The sequence below is a fragment of the Lissotriton helveticus genome, chromosome 5_1 (genome assembly GCF_964261635.1).
Source record: "Lissotriton helveticus chromosome 5_1, aLisHel1.1, whole genome shotgun sequence".
In the NCBI taxonomy this organism is placed as follows: domain Eukaryota; kingdom Metazoa; phylum Chordata; class Amphibia; order Caudata; family Salamandridae; genus Lissotriton; species Lissotriton helveticus.
The window spans coordinates 1902575688-1902599235 of NC_136065.1; the positions used below are offsets into that span (position 1 = coordinate 1902575688).

At 44.6% G+C, this 23548-nt stretch overlaps 1 protein-coding gene across 7 annotated transcripts in view; it reads left to right on the top strand.

Moving 5' to 3' along the window:
• Positions 1-23548, top strand: part of ZNF385C (zinc finger protein 385C) — a 1559117-nt gene that overhangs the window by 1332479 nt on the left and 203090 nt on the right. For all 7 annotated transcript variants that reach the window (XM_078645422.1, XM_078645418.1, XM_078645425.1 and 4 more), the window contains one exon: positions 22905-23047. In XM_078645422.1, the coding sequence (XP_078501548.1) occupies positions 22905-23047 (143 nt within the window). The remainder of the gene's footprint in view (positions 1-22904; positions 23048-23548) is intronic.

Here is a 23548-nt window from a genome sequence, read left to right on the forward strand (position 1 = left end):
GACTGTGTCGAAGGCTGCAGAGAGGTCGAGGAGGATGAGGGCGACTGTGTCTCCATTGTCCAGTAGAGTTCGAATGTCGTCTGTTGCTGCGATGAGGGCGGTCTCAGTGCTGTGTTTGGCTCGGAATCCGGACTGTGAGGAGTCGAGGGATTTGTTGGCTTCGAGGAAAGCGGCGAGCTGGTTGTTGACAGCTTTCTCGATGACTTTGGCCGGGAAGGGAAGGAGCGATATGGGGCGGTAATTTTTGAGTTCGGTGGGGTCCGCTGTGGGTTTTTTCAGAAGGGCGGTGAGTTCAGCGTGTTTCCAGCTTTCCGGGAAGGTGGCGGAGTTGAAGGAGCAGTTGATGACGTCTCGGAGGTGCGGTGCTATGATGGAGTCTGCTTTGTTGAAGATGTGGTGAGGGCATGAGTCTGTGGGGGATCCTGAGTGGATGGAGTTCATCAGGCGGATAGTGTCCTCAGTGGAGATTGGGTTCCAGTCGTTAAGGGTGTTCAAGGGGGGAGAATGTTCAGCATATGGTTGGGTGGGTTGGTCTCCGGGTTGGTTGTCGAAGCTGTTGTGGATGTCTGCAATTTTGTTGTGGAAGAATAAAGCCAGGGAGTCGCAGAGGGCTTGAGAGGGGGTGATGTCGTTGGAGTTGGCCGAGGGGTTGGTAAATTCCTTGACGATGTTGAAAAGTTCCTTGCTGTTGTGGGCGTTGTTGTCTAGTCGATCCTTGAATGCTGTTTTCTTGGCCTTTCGGATTAGTTGGTGGTGTATGCGGGTGGCGTTTTTGAAGGCGTCCTTGGTGCTAGTGGTTGGGTCTTTTTTCCAGGCCTTTTGAAGGGAGCGGCAGAGTTTCTTGGACTTCTTAAGATCATCGTTGAACCATGAGGCCTTCTTGCTGCCAGGTTTGCTTTGACGTTTTTTCAGTGGTGCTAGGATGTCGGCGGTGTTGGATAACCATAGGGTGAAGTTGGCGGCGTCTTGGTCTGGGTTAGAAGATTGGGCTGGGGTGTTTAGAAGGAGCGATGAGGAGATCTGGTCGATGGCGGTTTTGTTCCAGTTTCTTTGCAGAGTTGGTTGGGGGTGGTTGATGGGTTTCGGCTTGTTGTAGGTGAAGTGAACGCAGCTGTGGTCAGTCCAGAGGAGATCCGTAGTGTGGCTGAAGGAGACATGATTGCTGGAGGTGAAGATGGGGTCGAGTGTGTGACCTGCGATGTGGGTGGGGGAAGTGACCAGTTGTTTAAGTCCGAGGTTGGCGAGGTTGTCCAAGAGGGTGGTGGTGTTGCGGTCGTTGTTCTTTTCAAGGTGAAAGTTGAGGTCTCCCAGAAGGATGTAATCTTTGGAGGGGAGCGCGTGTGGAGAGATGAAGTCCGTGATGTCTTCACTGAATTTTGCGCGGGGTCCTGGTGGTCTGTAGAGGAGGGTGCCTCTGAGTGTGGTCTTGGGGTCGATGTGGATTTGGAAGTGAAGGTGTTCAGAGTTGGCGAGGTTGACGTCAGAGCTGGTTGAGATGTGGATTGATTTTTTATGGACGATAGCGATTCCTCCTCCTGTGTGGGCGGTACGGTCCTTGCGTGTGATCTTATAATCTTCAGGGATGGCAATGGTGATGTCTGGGGCGGAGGAAGCGTTCATCCATGTTTCTGTTAGGAAGGCGACGTCTGGAGAGATGGTGTCTAGTAGATTCCATAGGTCGATGGCGTGTCTGTGGACCGATCGGGTGTTGAGAAGGATGCATTGTAGGTGGTTGGGGTCGGGAATCTGTGGTGAGGTCGTAGCGGAGATGTTGTCGGTGCCGATGAATTTGCAGGAGTAGCAAGAGAAAGGTCCATGGGTGTGTCCAGGAGACGCTTGTACGCAGTTGGGGGCGCGACCGGGGTTAAGGGCTAAGAGAGTGGCGGTATCGTAGGTAATGCGGGAGGGCTGGGCAGCGCGAGGGGCAGGGGGTCTAGTGCTGGGCGCGGTCCAGGCGTGGACGGGCGTAGACGGGCTTACCTTTGGCGCACCTTCGGCGTGAACGCTGCGCGTTGGAGCATCTGGCATTTGAAGTATAGTGGAGGGGGCGGAGCGTGGGAGGGGGAGCAGGGAGGCGTGGGCGTAGGGGGAGGGACGGGCTGCAGGCACAACAAAATGGTGTCCAAACAACAACAAGGAAGGACAGCACTACGCTATGGGCGCAATCAGGCAATCAGGGGGCAGTGCGGGAAGAGCGGGCTAGCAGTGGAATGAAGGAACAATCATAAAATGAACTTTGAACAATAATAAAACTTTAAATAAGCACACAAAGCGTTGCGGAGCACTACGCCACCGATCGGGAGAGGAGAGGAGCAGCGCGACGCACACAGCCACGATCTAGACGGAATATGCAGAGCAAGCAGGGCGGAGCGCTACGTTAAGCCTCGAAAGCTAGAGCAATTCAAATGATTAATAAGGCTGTGAGAAGCAGCGTAACGATACCACAGCAGCGCTATGATGTCGGGAGGAAGGCTGGAGCGACCGCTTTCAATGGAGTCAAGCAAGTCACTTCTATACCTTGTACTTGCCATTCTTTTGTACCCCAAACACTTTTTACTTCAACATTTTTGTCCCAGTAATCAAAACCAAATGTACTCATTTGCTCAAAAAATGAGTCTGAATATATCAATGTAGTATTTGTAAGCATGGTCTTTGTACCTGTCTTATTCGATAATTTGAAATAAAATGTTTCTGCATTACTTGTGTTGAACCCTGAAAAATATGAATATTTGTCATAAAAAGTTCTTGAGCTACCTTTTGGAGGGGTTGCACAGTGTTCCCATTGATTATAATTTAAGACATTTCTAGGTTGTGCAGATTTATGCAGATAATGATTACTATAGTGATTATAGCAGAACATTTTATCATAATTAGATGAACCCTGCAAATAATCATGTTTTGTAAATTTAGCAGACATCACTAGGTCAGACATCATATTATTAATGCTTTCAACGTCCCAATCATCTGCAACTGAGCTTGGTTTTACAAAGTCACTCAATGAGATCTTGATTTGATGTGGATACTTCAGGATTTCAACCGGACCATAGATTTCATAATCAGTATTGTCCCATGCTACCCCACCGGGTATAGGATTGGCTGTGAAGTTGACTGAAGAAAGTTCTCTTTTCTCGACGTGTGAAGACGTGTGTGGTTTGAGGACCAAGTTGATTTTCTGGCTTGCTGTGTCCATTTTAGCATATTTTCCCTCAATGAAATGTCCCAAACATAGTACCATGATGAGCCAAAGTATGAGGATAAGTGCACCTAAGGCCACCCAGAATTCAATCCATGGAGAAATCAGATAGGTTTCTTTCAGATGTTGAAAAAGTTCCTTAGCTTTATCTTTAAAGGTTTTTGTTGATGTTTGTTCCTTTGATTCACTCAGATCTTCAGATGAATCATTGAAGTTGATGAAGTAACCAGATGCCGTTCTGTCTATTGTTCCTATTGCTTCAGGATTACTGTTTGCTTTATTAGTGTGTTTTGTTGCAGCAGCATAATCATTTGTTACTTCATTGTAGATTGGTGTGTCTATGCTAAATGTTTTTATTTGGGTTTTTAGAGGTTTAAGTTCCATAGTGTTGTTGCATAGTCCTTGTTGTTGTTCTGTAGGCATTTCGAATGTGATTAGCCTCTTAGATTCAACCTCTGTATTTCTAGCAAACTTTGGTGTTCTACTACTTATTGGGAGTCCACTTGGCCTACTGTTTGTTATCGGCCACATGATTGTGGTTTTACCAGGTCGATTGATACAACTCTGTTCTCCTTTTTACCAGCAAGGGGCGGTAGTACTACTGATCTTGTCCCGTTGATAGACAAGACAGGAACTGCTTTTCTGTAAGAAGGCCCAAATTCCTTCTTTACCGCGATCTTTTCTCTGACTAGATCCCCGACTTTTGGAATCCAGACAGGTCTTGCTGGGACAGGTGGTTTTTCTTCAGTGGTTGTTGGCTGTTGTTTCAACTTTATGTTGCTCAGGTCTTTCCTTGTTTCGTTTAAGTCCTGCAAAATAGCCAAACGATCTTTGATATCAAAGCTTTTTTCTTTAACCACTGAAGTCTGACTGTCAAGATCTAAGACCATCATTCTAGTTCCAAACAATAATTCGTACGGACTGAATCCCCTCAGAGAATTTCTTGGCAGGTTGTTTAGACTACGTTGGACACTTATTAGATGTTTGACCCACCCAGCTCCCGAACCTAATACCTTCGCTGTTATAGATTACTTTATCCCTTTGGTTTTTTCTTTACACCATCCCGTTCCCTCAGGTAGGAAGTGAGAAGAGTCCCGCTATGCTATGCTCATTTGGCCATGTTTTTCCACACGCTTTAGGGCAAGAGGAAAAAACATTTAGCCAAACGTAGCATGCTTCTAGCGTACATGCCATTATAGACTCGCAAATCTTTTTATAACAGTCCAGACGTCAGCCGAGTGCTGGGGTCTACATCACAAGTGGAAAATAGTCTTTATATGTTAATTGGACGCATTAATTTTTATTGTTGATCCATTCTGGAGTGAAACGCCATGGTAACATACCGTTTCTCTCGCCACTGCGATCTCTATTGCAGTCTGGGGAGTTCTTTACAAAGATGTGATGATGCAGGCTCGTACCTGGCCACCAGTACACTGATTGTAATTCTTCCAGGGAATCTTTTAGTTTGAGGTGTCTGAGACCCTCACCCATATGTGCGTCTGCTATTAACAATCCTCTCCTGTCCGTGTTTGGAATCACTCTGTCCCCCACTCCAGGGATTCGAGCAAAAGGAACGGAGTTTGCATCGATTATGTATGTATAATTGAGTGGATAGTTGATCGGTAGTGCTGAGCATTCGCCTTTTGATGACGTTTTCACCGCCAGCACTGTTTCACCGTCAATGTATTTTACTGTACGCTTTTTTCTAACTACGGAAGCCGATTCAGTTGCTACCGTTGTGGCTGTCTCAGCCAATGAATTCCCTGCAACGTGAACGCCATCACGCTGATGACTCAGTGAGTGTATCACGTGAGTTTTTGGTAGTTCTTTCTGCAAAAGAACTATTTGTTTCCAAGGCACTTTTTGCTTTATTGTTGCACCTGTGTCATCTTTGTAACCGTTTTGAATCCATTTCTGCAAATTGTTGTTATATGATTTGACGCAGTAATATGAATCGGACACTATAAGTGTCGGGAATTCGCGATCTGCATTATCTAGCGCCATTTTCAATGCTATTATTTCAGTTTGTTCTTCTGAATTTGTTTCTACTGAGTGTGTTTTTACTAGCAGAGGTCAGTTTCCCTCCGTGCCACACTTCTTTTCTGATTTCACATGTGGGGTTATATGCTTGTTCTCCCCACCCTGGTGGTTGAGCATGGCCGTCTGTATAGATTACACAGGCGTACTGTCGAAAGGGCCGAATGTCGATTGGCAGAGGGTATGTCATTTCATATTCTAGATATTTTAATTCCTTTAATTCTGGATCAAAGTAGTATTTTACTCTGTCCGTTGTAATTGAATTCACCCATTGTATCCATTCTTGATTCAACGCTGTTGTTGGTAAATTACATGGGGTTGTTAATGCCTCAAAGGCTGACTCCGCTGTTCTGACTGTGATACGTCTACCATCAGCGTTGTCTTTTTCTCTTGCTATAGCCGTTTGAACTGCATGAACAATGTTTTCTTTAATACTGAATTTCTTTTCAGCTTCTGTGTACAAGTGTGATTTGTATGCAATTGGTACCTTTTCTCCCTCATTAGAGGTCAGGTATGTGAATCCGCATCTTCCTGGGATGACTCGAATCACAAGATTGCGTGTGTTATCACGTGTTTCTAATTTTGTTTTAATTAACATGTCTGTTTGTAAAGATCTCAAAATTTCTGTGTGTTTTTGAGTCCAATTGATTCTTTTAAAATCTGGTTTTATTAGATCATAAAGGGGTTTGACCCTTTCTGCGTAATTTGCAATGTATGTTCTTCCGAAATTTAGGAAGCCTAGAATTGATTGTAAGTTTTTTAGTGTTCTAGGAGCTTGGAGTACAGCACATTTCTCTAGGAAATTGTCAGCCAGGCTTTTGCCTTCACTTGATAATTCATATCCTAAAAACAGGACTGTTAGATGGGCAATTCTTGATTTTTTAAAGTTGAATTTGTAACCCTCTGCTGCGAACCCAAGTATTATGGTGTTCACTCTCTTCAAGTGAGTATTCAAGTCATCATCTGTTAGGTAAATGTCATCGACATATGATAATGCCTCGTCATCATATGTTTGTAGTAATTCTGTTACTCTCGTTGAGAATAATCCTGGGCTGTTCTTGTGCCCCTGGGGTAAACGGCAGAAACTTTTTTGCGAGAGAAGAGACGGGCGTGTTCAATAAAAGATGTTATTTATTGATCAGTCTCTTTTCTCGTACAAGAGAAATGAATCGATATTATTGTAATACTTATGGTTAAGTAAAGTGCATACAATAAAAGCAGAAGTATAAAATAATACTGTAAAAGCATTGATATGGTTTCTAAGCCATATGATATTTAAGATTGATAAAATAGATACATACATATATACATTTGACTAATCATACTCAACTGGTGCTTCTAACCACGCCTACCCCAGTGTACCTGACCTAAGCCTAATACGTGGGCGGGAGTAGATAAGTAGCAGGTTAAGTTAAGTTTGTTTTGCCAAGTGACTGACTCAAGAATTCTCTGCAAGGGGTTATTCAGTTCTGTACCTGAGATCTAGAATGGTTGAGGGCTGGTATCTCTCGTCTCTGGTCTTGATATTCCAGCTTCCTGCCAGGGCTGCTTGGAAGCGCCGGAGCTGGATTTCTCGGCAGGAGAAAAGCAGCGTCTCGTTCTCAGCGCGTCAGGAAGGCGGGGCAGCGCCAGCGGGGTCCGCTCTGTGCTGGCCTCTTCGGCAAGTCTCGCTGCTCCGATCTCGTCACCACCGCGTGTGTTTGCTTAAGGCAATGTCGGTAATATTTATACCTGTACGGTGCCGAGATTGACGTAAGGATGGACATAGATACGTCAATAAGGATGTCATACGAACTGGTCGTTAGCACATTCTTTACTGAAGTTCTCTGTGAAATCAAAACAATGGCCGTAGGGATTTTCCCAGGTTGTCATAGGTTTGATTTGTTTTGAGAACTCCGTATGCCTTATCAGGGGCTGGAGAAATAGCGCTTGTCTAATTAGATGGCATGCGTTATGACCTAATCAGATAACACGTTTCTGTGCCGTGGTGTGGCTTAATCAGATAACGGTTTTTGCAATGTGGGTTGGCTGCTAGTTAATTATTAACCAGAACAGCGTCAGGAATAGGGGGATCGATACAGAACCTATAGGAATACATTACAAATTCATAGACATGGTGTCCCAACTGTCGTGTCCCCAGGCACTAGCATCAGAAGATATTGTTATTGTAGCTCAGTATGATAATGACGCTGTCATCACGAGAGTCAAGACAGCGATAGATACCGGATCCTGGGAAAACTTCCTGCGTAATGTGAGTGACAGGGATGAGGCTGACCGAACTCGGCTGTCTCAGTTCTGGAAGATACACAATGAACTTAGTAGAGCGAACAATGGGCTCATACTTCGGGGATCAAGAGTGGTGATTCCGAACACTCTCCAAGACCGTGCAACCTCACTGGCTCATGAGGGACACCAAGGCACGAGGAGGATGAAAGCCAGAATGAGGGAGAAGGTGTGGTTTCCTCACATGGATGAAAAGGTGGACATGATGGTAAAGAACTGCCGAGCCTGTCAGTTAACCAGCCTGCCGGAGACGCCTGCCTCCAGCATCACGGAAGAGCCATCCCCAGCACCTTGGACCTGGGTTAGCTTGGACTTTGGTAGCTTTCCCGACGGAAGGGTGACTGTAGTACTCATAGACAGTTACACGAAATACCCAGTGGTTGAGGTTACACCCTCCACCAGTTTCGCAAATGTCCAGCCGATCCTCAGCAAAGTGTTCGCGATGTTTGGTATCCCCCAGGTGGTGGAAACGGACAACGGGCCCCCGTTTCAGGGACACAAATTCAAAGAATTCCTGCAAGGATTGGGGATAAAACACCGACGAATCACGCCCCAATGGCCCCAAGCCATGGAAAACCCTGAGGATCGCAATAGTAGAAGGGACAGACCCAGAGACAGCATTGCAACTCTTTCTGAGGGAGTACAGAAGCACTCCCCACAGTACCACCCAAAGATCCCCATGGACGTTGATGTTTGCTGGACCACGGCGTGACCTGTTACCGACAGCAGAGAACTGGATGCCTGAACCATATACACCGGCTGCCACCCAAGAGAGGAGGAGAAGAACGAACGAGAGGGCAAGCCCCAAGAGGCGCGCGCGAGACAGGGTATTAGTCACCGGGGACGCGGTGTTGGTGAGGACACGCAGGCCGGGAGGGAAGTTCCGTACTCCATACGAAGTTGAACCATGGACAATCAAGACGACCCAAGGCACTGCTGTAACAGCACTAAAGAATTGGGAAGAAATCACCAGAAATGTATCATGGTTTAAACGCATTCCATCTACGCATGAACCCCCAGAAACCAGTGACGGGCCAGTCGCTGGAATTGCTGGCCAATCCGGCAATGGTAGTGAGTCCGGTGAGAATAGTGACATTGCCAACACCTCGTCATCTCCAATGAGAAGAAACCCAAACCTGTGCTCACCGGGGGACGAAGTTTTCACAACCTACGACCGAACCCCAGACCCCGTCGGATGCTGGATGATTTTGCATGTTGACTCACCAAGACTGTTATAAAGAAAAGAAAAACAAATACCAACTTGGGAAGGGATGTGACGCTCTAGTGTTTTGCGGGTCTCGGCCGAGACCCGGAAACACTCCCATGATTTGTATCACCTTCTGACCAGGCGTGGCCAGAAGCCTATAAATAAAAGGACGGAGGTTCCTCGTGGCTTCCGGTCCGACACAGTACCCAGAGTGTGTGGTGTCACTTATTAGTGTGCGTGTGCCAACATACCGGTATGCCCCTGGTGTAGTAATTCCTGCTCCCCTACATTGTCGATGTGATCCCAGCAAGGGTCAGGGTCCGCTTATCCTCTGCTGATCGTCTTGTGGGTGGAGAGCAGAGGCCAGGCGATGGGGAGTCGGCGGGAGTACCTAGCGGGGCTCAGTAGCCCCTGCCTCAGGCTCACCCTCTGTCCCTATCACCGTGTGCCTTCAACGCTCAGGCTGGGCATCCCTCCATATGACATGCATCGCCACCTCCCCGTGCACTTCAGTATTCAATATATATGCCTCCCTCATTATTGTGGAGGGTGCCATGACCTCGATGTCCGAGGACGAGGTATTGCAGCCAAAATTATTGGTATAGGGGCATCCAGGAGCTGGACCTTCACGTCTGAGTGACCATCTTGGATGCCGACATGGCCAGACCCCAATTCTAAATTAATGTTCACTATTAGCAAGAATAGTACAAGAATTATTACATGCAGAGCTAATAGATTCCTATAAGTAAATATATCAATGAAGCAATCCCCACGGCTCTGAACACACCTCCGAGGCAAAATGCAACACAAATTAATGAAAAGAATACTTTAGAACAACGGTTCATAACCTGTGGTTAGCAGACCTGAGGTGGTCAGCTATGTCTACTCAGGGGGTCTGCTACTGCTTAGAGAATTTTTTTTCATTAACAGAATAATAAAGTGTATAAAAATAAAGAAGCAAAATGCATAATAAAACATTTTAAAGTGTTCTGTAACTGTGAAGGAATTTGAAATTGGAGGCTAAAAATTATGGGGCCGATTAGGATGGCATCCCAGAGGTGGAGGGACCGTCCGCATGGGCTGCGGTGGTCCCTCCGTGCAAAATTAGGATGTGACCGCCACCCTGGCGGTCACATCCTGGATATTTAACATTGCGGCGGGTGCTGCTTCAAGCAGCACCCGCCGCAATGTTAAAAGTGCATGTTTTACATTTACATGCACAAAGCGGCAGGCACCGCGCGGTGCCTGCCGCTTTGTGCATGTAAATACTGGGGGGTACCATGGGTACCCCCCCATGTGCACCCCCCACCCGCCTACACCCTGGGGGCCCGCAAAGGGCCCCCAAAATCAAAAGTACACATGCTTTTCCACGGCGGAAAAACCGCAGCGGAAAAGCATGTTTACTAATGCATCCTAATTTGGCTGGCGGTGTCTGATAGACACTGCCAGCCAAATGAGGGCTTTTCCGCCGCGGTTGTAATCCGACCGCGGCGGAAAAGCAGCGGACAGAAACCAAGACCCACCAGCCATCGTAATGCGGCGGTGGGTCTTTGGTGACTCCGCAGAGGATTTTCCGCCTCCTCCGGGCCGGCGGTGGCTTCCGCCGGCCCGGAGGAGGTGGAAAATCCTCCATCCTAATCGGCCCCTAAGTTGGTATCCTCAGATTGATTAGTGGAAGCAGTGCATGATACAGAATATAGTACGGGCAATTAGTGGCCTAATTCAATTTAGAAAAGCTCCAACGTTCCCATTAAAATGACAATATATTTATGTTTCTGAATTAAATTAAATATTTGATCATTTGTGTATTGGTTTGATGAATGCTTATTTCTGTATTTATGTGTATTGTGTTTAGGTTCAAATCATAGAAATGACTTAGGTCTTGGTCCCCTGCTTCCAGTAATAACTCGGGACCCGATTTAGGGGCCTATTATGATTGCGGTTTTCCCGCATCCTCCGTGCCGGCGGAAGCCACCGCCGGACCGGAGGATGCGGGAAAACCGCCGCGAAGCCTCGAAAGACCCACCGCCATATTAGGATGGCTGGTGGGTCTTGCATTCCTTTTAATCAAGTGTGGGGGGAGGTGGAATGTTGATCCATTCAATTTCCAAAGTACATATATCAATCAAAGAATGAGAATGGATCACTTGTCCTGTACAACCTTAGGTATGCAGGTAAAATACAGGAGGTAGGGTGTACCGATCTAAAATGACCCTCATGCACGTGATGGGTATGTTGGCGGTTAAAGCGGTATATCTTGATTCTCCGCTTTTAGATCACGTGTGTGCATAATCATCAGGTCGATCAAGTTATGCAGCCTCCACCAGGAGGTTCTTACCCAAGGTTGATGCAGTAGTGAGCCAGTGAAAACGATTTTTTTAAAAATAATATATTTAAAAGGGGCCGAAAAACCAGGAGGTCTTTTATTAGTCTGGTTTTAAGGTCCGGTTACTCTTAATAAGATGCACCTTGGGACTGGATTATGAGTAGTAGGTGCACCTAGAGTATAAAGATCGTAAATAGTGGGGGAGAGGGTTTGTTTAAAATGGTCGACATGTTTCTGCCATATCGCCTGGTTTAGGACTTACAGGCATTCATCAGGACCGTTAAGTGAATAACGTGAGTGGGATATAGATAAAGTGCTCAATGGTGACAAGAAAAGGGTTGTTGACCTGTTTCTCTGTTATGAAGGTCTCAGTGTACCTTGCGCATATGACTACTACGCTCCAGTCGGATGGTAGAGCTTCAGGGGGACTATTGCGCCCGTTCCTGGCGTCTACTCTGCGCACTGCTCATGCCGATCCGGGTCTTGCATTCCGTCCGCAGCCTTTCCGCCGCGGCCGCCTTCCGACTGCGGCGGAAAAGCTTTAACATGGCTGTCTATCAGACACCGCCAGCCATATTAGGATGGTGTAACAGGCATGCTTTTCCGCGGCGGCTTGTCCGCCGTGGAAAAGCATACGGACTTTCACTTTCACTTCGGGGGCCCCCTGGGTGAAGGTGGGGTGGGGGGTGCACATGGGGGGTACCTATGGTACCCCCCTGCATTTGCGTGCACAAAGCAGCAGGCACCGCGCGGTGCCTGCCGCTTTGTGCATGCAAATGCGATGCATGCATTTTTAACCATGCGGTGGGTGCAGCTTGAAGCTGCACCCGCCGCAATGTTAAAGATAGAGGATGTGACCGCCACCCTGGCGGTCACATCCTAATCTGCTCGGAGGGAACGCCGCAGCCCTTGCGGGTGCTCCGGGTGACTAATGTCACCGGCTCGAGGAGTTAAAGGGCGAGCACGGCAGGACACGTACCTTATTACCGGTACATTCACGCACGCCTAACCATCCGTCCAGTCATGCTACTAGACATCGCCCCCCTGACATTACAGACAGGCGCATGGGTACATACTCATACTACATACTAATATCACGTATCTTACGTTTTCAACCCGCCCCACCAGTTTTTTTGACCCAGACATTCTTACATCTGATTCTAGGACATTGTACTTTTTGGCACATTAAATGCTGGATTACATGTACCACGATGCAAGGTGTGTACAGGACTGGCTGAGCGTGATGGCATGTACAACAGCAAATCGCTGCTTTCAGATTATGAATCTTCACAAACACTATTGCATAGTTAGCATTTTTATGGCTAATGCAGTTTTGCCGGAAACTATTTTTAATATTTCTTGGTATCCTGATTCATTATCCTGTCTATTAACTGAATACTTTTGGCACCATGGCATTCTATTTATGGCAAATAATCAAAGAGGAGGGAGAAAGAAGAAGCTTTGATCCATTCAGCTTTCTTGGTTCAATATCAAATGAATCATACATGTCGGCCATTTTTTATGACCTTTAGAGTGCGAGAGATTCATAATCACATCTCAATACGCACCATTTCAATTTTTAAACAATATCTCGAATCCAGTTTTAATAAATCCATTTCTGGCTGTACGAGTATTTTTTAAGAATAATTACGTGTGACCCCTACAATATCACTGATCACTACTGTTTTTAACCAGGGGTACACCTCCGGGTGGAGGATGCATAACTACTAACGCCATGGTTATGCAATCACATGAATAGAAGGCGGAGAATCAAGATACACCGCCAATTCCATCTTTGACACGTGAATGAGGGTTTTTTATTGGGACACAGCAACACGAGAATTCCAAACCCAGGTTATGCAGGACAAGTGATCCATTCCCCATATGATTCGTTTGATATTCTATTTATGGCCTCAAAGCTGCCAAGGACAGACACACTACTTCATTGTACGTACCCCTGCCACCAGCGGTTGGAGTGCCTTGAACACTGGCCCTTAGTCTCAGCTTGTGAGTATACTACAGGGCCACTGTCATTATTCAACAAGGGAAGACCAAGTTATGCAGTAGGTTTGACTAAATTCACCAAGAAAAGGCAAGCTATGCAGCACATTTTGTGATAATGTTTCTTCATTACCTTGTCTATTGTACCCATGTTAACATTGTCGGGGCAAAGGTTTCACCACATTAGTGCCAGTCTAAAATCCAAATACAGCAAAGAGCAACTGAGCAACCAGTCAACCTTTGCAAAGGGCTCTCCGCTTCACAGCAACACATTTTTTGTAACTTTTGATACGATTGTGGTAGTAACAACTATTTTCATTAAAATCTTCCAATCATGCAGCAAAGGATGAATTATGTGGCAAATTCATAATTATGCATTAAACTCAGCAACTGCAAAATTTCATAATTCTAGTGGTTCTGGTGTACTGCCACTTCATTAGCTTCGAGTGGTGTTAGTTCCAGTCTGCATCGTGGCTTGTCTTTCTCAACAGAGGCTCTGAGGTAAAGCTTTAGATGAAGGCACAACACACTCCAAGCTTCACATATGAGTGAATAGGTAGTCAGAGGGACTTATCCAGTCAAACTCTGCCTTCTCCCAGCAGTTTCAGTGGGAATCGTATGCCATGTCTGGGTGGATTGTCTCTTTAGAAAACCTTTTGGACCAGGGGGAATTGTTTTACTGCGTGGATTTTATAAAAACCTCTTTTGCCAGTACTCATCAGGTGCTGCTGAGCTGAAAGCAATGGTGAAGTAAACAAGCATTGGAAATGCAATAGGTCTCGCATTTGCTTGAGTTACAGCTATTGGCGTTGTAAATGACACTGCTTTTTACCCATGTGTTATGGAGTGTATGTAAGTGGTGTAAAGTGTAATTATGTGGGTTGTATTGGAATTGTTAGTTGTGGAATTGGGTGGGGTGTAGTAGAATTATGTGGTATGGTGTGTAGTGGAATTATGTGGTATGGTGTGAAGAAGAAGTATGTGGATAGTAAATGTGCAATTATGCAAATGGAGCTGAAAATAGGTCTACTCAGAAGAAATGACTTTAAGCACAACACAAAGTGGCTGCCTCTGCTGGTGGAAGATGTTTTTGTTGAGAGAGTTGGCCCAAGCCCTCTCCAGCTTAATCTCCTTGCCTCATTTTCTAACAAAAAGATACATAGTATTATCTTCTGCTTGATGCTTTCATGTTAAAAATGTGCTTTAATTAAAGGTAGAAACAATTAATGGGTTGGTGTGTTTGCACATATTTTATTCAAAGAATGACTGAAATGCATTTTATCATCCTGATGTCAATTCTGTGATTACTACGGTGCCAGCTGTAACCAGCAACACGAGGGAGGGATGTTGGTGGGAATTAAAGCTGGACGGGGGTGGGGTGGGAAAGCAAGCGGAAACATCTGGGAGGAGGCCAGGATGAACCAACATAAGCACCCGAGTAGCAACTGTAGGGGTGAATTAGGGACTGCAGAGACATGTAAAAGACAAATGACATGAACATGCCTTGTGAAAAAAGCATCATTTTAAAAGGTTTTGGCCGCTGAAAAACATAAACTACTGGTGCAGGTATTCACCAAATGTACTACCTCTCCTTTATTCACCCGAATCCCCTACTGCGGCAATAAACTCACAAATATATATATATATTTCCTAGACGTTCCTTCTTTTATTCCTCCACTATTCCTTTACAATCCAAATAACAGACTATCAAGTCCACCACTCAAATTAATTGCATATTTCCCTATACTAATTACCACTAATCCTATTTGGGTGCCGGAGTGGTGTTTTACTCATTGATAGCACTTTAACACCTCATCAGGGACAACAACTACTACATAAATGCAAACCTTTTTTCCATCTTCTATCCCTTCACTATTCTTCTCAATCCAAATGACTGATTAACATATCCACCACTCAAATTACTTTCATATTTCACTATACTAATTCACCACTAATCCTGTATGAGTTCCTGAGTAGCGTGCTACTCACCGAAAAAAGCGCTTCAACACCTCATCAGGGGTAGCAAGTGCTATATAAATGCAAACCTTTTTCCCTCTTCTATCCTTCTCAAACCAAATAACTGACTAACATATCCACCATTCAAATTACTTTCATATTTCACTATACTAATTCACCAGTAATCCTTTATGGGTTCTGGAGTAGCATGCTACTCGCCGAAAAAGCGATTTGACACCTCATCAGAGGAAGTAAGCTCCAAAAAAAAAAAATATATATATATATATATATATATATATATATATATATATATATATATATATATATATATATATATATATATATATATATATATATATATATATATATATATATATATATATATATATATATATATATATATATATATATATATATATATATATATATATATATATATTCCAAAAGGTGCTCCAGGGCAATTTATATATATATGTATTTATATTTATAAATACTATATAATACAATTATAGAGGTTCACAAACACCTCTTACACGCAACCACCACTCAATGTGCCACATGCTGTAGCCAGAGCTCTAATGCGATCTATTCTGCCAAAGGAGTTCACACAAAATGTATTATGTCCTCAGATAAGTGGAAGTCATTGGTGTTAAAGGGTTTTGGCTACGGAAGTTTGCATGTAACTTTCTTTTATTTTTTTTCAAAACTAATTTTATTTATGGGGTGTGTAAGCATATTCAAAGTGCACAGCAAGTTTTATTTACAATGTTATTTTGTCCCAATATTATTGTAAGGGGTGTGTTTTAAAAAAATTATATCAGTGCTGTAGTGTACAAGCTACTGTATTTGAGGGTTTTTACAAAGGTCTATGACAGATTCACTACAAGTTGCTATGTCCCAATATTTAAAACGCACACACTGCACAAGTCTCAGATTCTGTTAGCAAACCTGCACATTATGTGCAGACAGTGAACCGCCAGCCCTCTGATGCTGGTATGTGCCTGATTGTACATTGTTCGTATATATGCGTTGTCCTGGCAGACGGACACAGCAGCTGTAGACAAAGCAGAGATACCCTCTTTGGTGAGAAATGCCTAACATTTATACTGCCACAGCCACATGTTTAAATGTATCGATCATCTAGCTCATCATATTTAATAACGTGACATAACACATGCAGTTTGTTATTAACCTGTATTTCATATACACATAAAGTTTGATACACCATGTAATTGTAAAAAGTATCATGGCCTAATTAAAATGAGAAATGCCCGTGAAAAACTTAACCTACAAAAGTGCCCTGCTAGCAATAACAAAACAGCACTACACTACAGTGCATATTGAGTATTACCAACATAGTTTTGCAGTCAATGGAGAAACTCAACAGTAATTTCAACCTCGTATAGTATATCAGTGGGGTCATCTTCAAGACCCTAAATTTGCAAAAGGTAACATAGCATAGTCCTTATAGGCAGAGCACCAGGAACACATGGCCTCATCTTGTAATCAGTCTCAAAGGATACCCAAAGTGCAGTAATGTTTTTTAATTGCTGTATCAGTCAGTCAACATCTTTATTCGGTTTTACAAAAAACATAAAAGAACATATCAGTTAGTACAGTTAAAAACATCAAATTTTAGATCGGTAAGTGCACAGTAAGCGCCCAATAATGTAAATGTAAATGTAAATGTACAGGAATTTATATAGCGCAAATCACCAAGCGGTCTCTAAGCGCTTGCTTAGGGAACCCGTCCTGGTATTCCCCTGTGAGATAACCCTGGCAGGGTATCCGCAAGGTGAAAGCCAGGCATCCCGCCGCGAGGGGCCGTTGTGGAGATTAAGCAAGCTATTGCCCAGAGTCGCAGAGTGTGAACCCGTGAATCGAGTAGGCACTGGAGCGAGAATTGTCGAGTCCATGGACATTTTAGGACTCACGACCCCGCCGAGCCGGGAATTGAACCCTGGTCCCGGCTGACCTCTGCTTCCAGGTCTGCCTCCTCTAACCAGTGAGCCACACTGCAAGAATGCAAGAACCACATCAAGAAGTAAAAATAATCTTTCATAAGCAAACTGCGCCTGATAAAAAACGAGCCAGGTTAAAACAGGTAAACACGTCTGGTAACAACATAAAAAAATAAAAAAAAGCATGTAGAACATGTGCAAAATACTTGTCAGCAAATAGAGGTACAATAAAAGACTTGCATGATCTTTTATAAGAAGCGCAGAACATAATAAAGTGTAACGTGTTCTGAGCTGTGAAATTGTCATAATTACAAGGTATGAAAGTTGGGCCACAAGAACAACCTCAAGGAACTGCTAACAAATGAGGTATTACATTTTGCCTAAAACGTGTAAAAAATCACTGGTGATCAGGCATATCAAATATAAGATACGGTTCAATTGAAGAGGTAGTCAGGAATGGTAGGAAAGCTCTTACAGTGGTGTTATCCGTAACATATAAGGCTCTCTCACTATACCTCCAAATCTTGAGGACTCTCTTGGTCCAAGTAATATCCTCTGCAACAAAATCTCGGGTCCGCCTATCATGAAAAAACTATTTCTGATATCACTTATCCAGAAAATACTGGTTGTTTAGTCAAGAGCCAGGGAATCTTTTAAAGCTAAACAATAAAAATGTTTGGTCGGTCATAACCAAACCAAGATCCAGAGAAGTAAGGGCATGGCAGCAATATATCCTCTAAATAATCACTACCTAGTTCCTCATGAATAATTATAGAGGATGAACTCTGGGGGAGAGAAAAGGAGTCTTCTCAAACACTTTTTTTCAGGGGCTATAAGAGAGGACAAATTGGTGAACCCCCAATTGTCTCTACCATATGCAGTGATGGAAACACATTTTGCTTTATAAATCTCTAACATGGCCTTGATAGATGTATGCCCCAACCCCAGTGTGAAATCAAACACTGAAGGAGTGCCCCAGAAGAACGAATGTCCTTTAGCCGTTTTCAGAGGGGACATGGGAGGAGCCAAAAAGGACTCTGAGGTAAGGGAATGTAGTAAGGCGCTAAGGGGATTGCCTTTGATGCAATACGATCTGGTCTTAGTTGTCCTGGGACTAATCACCATCATAAGACTTAGATAAATTGTTGCTTAAATAAAGGCCATAAATTCCTCAAAATGACGAAGCAAGTGGTCTAAGCCAATAGCAGTTTGCGAGATGAGGACAGCGCTGTTTGCATAAAAGCTGATTCAGAAAAGGGGGTGGTGATGAACAGAGTGCCTGAATTAAGCAGACCACTCTTACCCAGTCCAAAGATCAGGGCTTGATCCATCACCGTTTTTAGCTCACTGCACCATCCCAGCTCAGAACTTGGCTATATGCAAATTAGTCTGTTCCTGTCCCAGTGCATGATGGGAACAGGGCAAACCAAACTACCAAGCGAGGTTGAATCGTTTTTGGCCACTATAGGTGTGGCAGGGTATACTCAGACATGAGTCCCTTGCTCACTGCTCCATCAGGATTCAAGCAAGCCGGGCCGAAGAGGCTGAAATGCCAGAAACCGGTCCCCGGTAGCTTGTATCCTTTCTGGTGAAGAATTGGCTTGGTAGTTTGGTCTGCCCTGTTCCCATGATGCACTCGGCCAGGGACAGACTAATTTGCATATAGCCAGGTTCTGAGCTGGGATGGGGCAGTGAGCTAAATAACGGTGATGGATCAAGCCCTGATCTTTGGACTGGGTAAGAGTGGTCTGCTTAATTCAGACACTCTGTTCATCACCATCCCCTTTTCTGAATCGTTTTTGGCCACTATAGGTGTGGCAGGGTATACTCAGACATGAGTCCCTTGCTCACTGCTCCATCAGGATTCAAGCAAGCCGGGCCGAAGAGGCTGAAATGCCAGAAACCGGTCCCCGGTAGCTTGTATCCTTTCTGGTGAAGAATTGGCTTGGTAGTTTGGTCTGCCCTGTTCCCATGATGCACTGGGCCAGGGACAGATTAATTGGCATATAGCCAGGTTCTGAGCTGGGATGGGGCAGTGAGCTAAATAACGGTGATGGATCAAGCCCTGATCTTTGGACTGGGTAAGAGTGGTCTGCTTAATTCAGACACTCTGTTCATCACCACCCCCTTTTCTGAATCGTTTTTGGCCACTATAGGTGTGGCAGGGTATACTCAGACATGAGTCCCTTGCTCACTGCTCCATCAGGATTCAAGCAAGCCGGGCCGAAGAGGCTGAAATGCCAGAAACCGGTCCCCGGTAGCTTGTATCCTTTCTGGTGAAGAATTGGCTTGGTAGTTTGGTCTGCCCTGTTCCCATGATGCACTGGGCCAGGGACAGACTAATTTGCATATAGCCAGGTTCTGAGCTGGGATGGGGCAGTGAGCTAAATAACGGTGATGGATCAAGCCCTGATCTTTGGACTGGGTAAGAGTGGTCTGCTTAATTCAGACACTCTGTTCATCACCACCCCCTTTTCTGAATCGTTTTTGGCCACTATAGGTGTGGCAGGGTATACTCAGACATGAGTCCCTTGCTCACTGCTCCATCAGGATTCAAGCAAGCCGGGCCGAAGAGGCTGAAATGCCAGAAACCGGTCCCCGGTAGCTTGTATCCTTTCTGGTGAAGAATTGGCTTGGTAGTTTGGTCTGCCCTGTTCCCATGATGCACTGGGCCAGGGACAGACTAATTTGCATATAGCCAGGTTCTGAGCTGGGATGGGGCAGTGAGCTAAATAACGGTGATGGATCAAGCCCTGATCTTTGGACTGGGTAAGAGTGGTCTGCTTAATTCAGACACTCTGTTCATCACCACCCCCTTTTCTGAATCGTTTGCATAAAAGCAGCACATGGGACGAGCGAGCACCTTCGAAAAGTGACTTTTCTAAACCATTGATATATAATGTAAATAAAAACAGGACCAGAATACAGCCTTGGCAAATTCCCTGATTAAGCTAAAAGTGCTTAGGTCATTCTCCCTTATCACCAAATCTAACTGAGGCTGACAAGTTAAATTGGAGATCTCGCCCAACCAAAAAAAAACATGTCCATCTGTAATGCAACTGGTGCTTATGTAAAGTGCTCGGATACCTTCGGGTCTTGTTTGCGCTCTATAAAACTCAAAACAAATAAAAGAAGGTGACTAACTGTGAGTCTGCCACTATCCCCAACATGATGAACCACAGTTTATCCCTGTTAACCTTATCAAATGCTGTGCTTAAATCCATGAATGTAAGGTGTAGGGCCCCTTTTTTGCAATTGAATATTTACCTGTAATCAGATACAGGTTGAGACCCTGGTCGATGGTTCCAAGTTGGGGTCGAAAACTATATTGGATATCTGATAAAACATTCTGACCCGTGGCCCAGTCCATCAGCCTGTACAGTAAAATGTGACCGACGATCTTAACTGTGGAAGTGATCAAAGAATTGGACCTGTAACACTTAGGATCCGAGAGACTGCCTTTTTTAAAAATGGGAACAATCACAGAGGTGGACCAATCGTCATTAATAAGTTACACAACTGATTTAAATATAGGGTAACTGGGGAGCCCACAACTCAAGGTTAGACTTGTAGGCGACAAGTGGGATGCCTTCTTGAAACGGGGGCTTGTTTGAAGGTAACACTTGAATAGCATTACATATCTCATCTAGTTTAAAGAGAATAAGAACATTTGAGTAGTCAGTCATAACCATTGAAAGACGATGAACTGGGCATGTCAAAGATTGATTCAAAATGTTTGATCCAATCCATGGGTGAAAAGTGGACCAGAAAGCAGGTTCTACAGCTGGTCTGAAAATCGGACGGTTGACGTTTTATCAAAACTTGGTGCTATCTCTCAGGCAGCTGGCAGGCAACAATTGTTTCCAGGCTTCCTCTCTCAGGGACCTCTTGGCCCATCTAAAGTGCTCTTATATAAGACGCGACATACAGGAATCCATTTGCTATGTCTGGTGACAATCTTTACTGACTCCAAGAGGACCTGATGGGCATCAAATCATTTGAAGGGTCTAGAATTTTTTTGCGTTGCTGTTGCTTGTTAACAGGAAATTTATATTACAAGTTGTACCATTAAAAGAGTTTACAATATCATTAGCAGCAGTATTAATATTTGAACATAAATCAATCTGAGTGCAACATGACTTAAAAAATCACTATGAGATGCTTCTGGGAGCACTGAACACCATTTCCATCGCTGACCTTGTGAGGTAAGACTCCCAGTAAACGATGCTAAATGCGCTGGACATTCATGACTAAGGACCTGGTGGAAAGAAACTGATAGGGGATTGTGATCACTCAGTATACTCCAAGTCACCCCAAGCTTAATTAAAAAATCAGCCTGAGGAGGGGAAATACAAATTGCTATATCACTTTTTATGGAGCTAAGATACTTGTCTCAATTATTTGGAAAATAAACTACTGGTTAGGCCTTTGAATGAAACATTGAAATGCTACTGAAATATATAAACATGTAGATGTGTTAATATGAAGAAAATTTACTATAGGTAAAAATTATTTATAATAGCTGTGTTTCAATATTTGACTGTAAATGAACGTCGTCCGTATATCATTGTAGAAGTTGTAAAGCACTTACCATGGCCATCTTTAAACAGCGAGGAGACCCAGAAGAGAAATCCCCACTGAGGCCCTGCCAAGAAGGCGAAATAGCTTTGAGACCCCGCACAGGATGAGGGAGAAAAGGGGTTTCAGAAGAGTCGGCTAGTAATGAGATGGACCAATGGCGCTTTGTCTTGTGTTAGTAGAGTTTTGGTTCTACATTTCTCTTATGCCCCCCACGCCCCTGAATTGATTATTTCTCCTAAATTCAAGTGTTCGTAGTTTTTTGCTTTGAGCAGCACCCTTAGGGAGGCATTTTCTACAAAGAGAAATTCGTACTTTTTAATACTTCCAAAAAATGATTATGAAATTTATAAACATTTCCCAAAATATCCAAGGGCTGAGCCGGTTAGAATAGAAAATAAACCTTCTGGGATATTTGGGGAAATTATGCACTTTCTTCAAATATTACAGGACTGGAGTTAGAATAGTATATTTTACCTCTGAATGTGCGCTACGCCCAATGCTACACTGGGGGCGCAGTTCAAATTCTTCCCTTCCATTTCCACCACCCTAGCAGTAGCGGCTGGCAGGGTATGGGGTGGAGGGACAAAATACAAATATAAAAACCACTTACCTCCTCACAGCCACTGTGACCATCTTTCCACCATCGTATCTCCTTCTCCGGTGAGTTCCGGTAGCAGGAAGCACCCAGGCTCCCCTAAGTCGTTCACAACGCAGCATTGTGATTGGTCTGAGCACCATGGTTTGGCGCTCAGACTGGAAATGGGAGCCTGTGCATGTTCCTCACCAGGCTGTATAATACAGCCTGGTGAGGAACATGCGAAGTGCGCATGACTGTTTAGCCTGCCCAAGACGGCCGGCCAAACCGTCACGCGTACTTGGAGTGTGCAAACCCCTCCTCCCCCTGTGCCACCAGCCCTGCCCCTGCCCTAAGCCAGACCTGAATCTATAAAAAATAAAATGACAATAGCAATGTTATTATCATTTTATCTTTCCTGCTCTGAGAGCAGTGGGGTGACGCTCCTCTGCCTTAGCGGAGGAACAGCCCTTGCAACCGAGGCACTTTGTATTTCTCATGTTCCCCCTTCAAATAGCTTGGGACCCCATGAATGGGTGCTTATTGCACTGTTCTCCTTTTCCTCTAGGAGGAGTAGACCCTTTAGTTCCACAGGGGCTCTGTGCCCCTTCCATTATCATTATAGCGAAAGGTGACCAACTAGGGAGATGGAATGAAACAAAAGCATGAAAAGAGTCTCAGTGGATGGCAAGGGACAGTGAGTGCTGGTTGGTAGGTGGGGTTGGTGGTAACAATTCGACAACTTATTCTGTTTAATTATGTTCTTTATTTCTTTTTTTCATTAGGACCGACTGGACACAGCAATCCTCTTCTATCATCCTTGCCGCTTGCAGGCCGCGCCCTTCCCAGTCACCTGGACATCAAGCACTTTCTGACCTTCCGGCTCAATGGCACTTCACCCCTCAACCTTTTTCCCAACTTCAACACGGTGAGTTCTGCTCTTTTGATTGGTCAGCATGTTAAGCCGCAGAGGGCTCAAGTGTCCCACGTCCGTTCATGAGTAGGTTGTCCAGTCAATCTTTCTGCACCCACCTTGAAGCCCCAAGAGGTTGCTTGAGCTCTGTATAGCCCATTTCTTTTAAGAGTTTTAATATAACGCGAACTAGACCCGGAAATATCAGGTATCAGAGCGCTTTACATAAGCACCAGTTGCGTTACAGATGGACACATTCATTTTTGTGAGGCACCGGGAGATTAAGTGATTTGCCCTAAATCACAGGATGTGGAGCGTCGTTGCCGAGACTCGAACCGGTTCCCCAGCTTCAAGGTCGACTGCTCTAGCCGTAAGGTTACATACTTCTGTAGTAGGGGATCTCTGTGTATAGTCATAATCTAGTGAATAGTCCCGCCCATGTGCGTGGACCCCGGAGCAATCAAAAATAATCTCTTAAAGTGTCGAAAAATGCAGAAATGCACAGACACTTAAGAG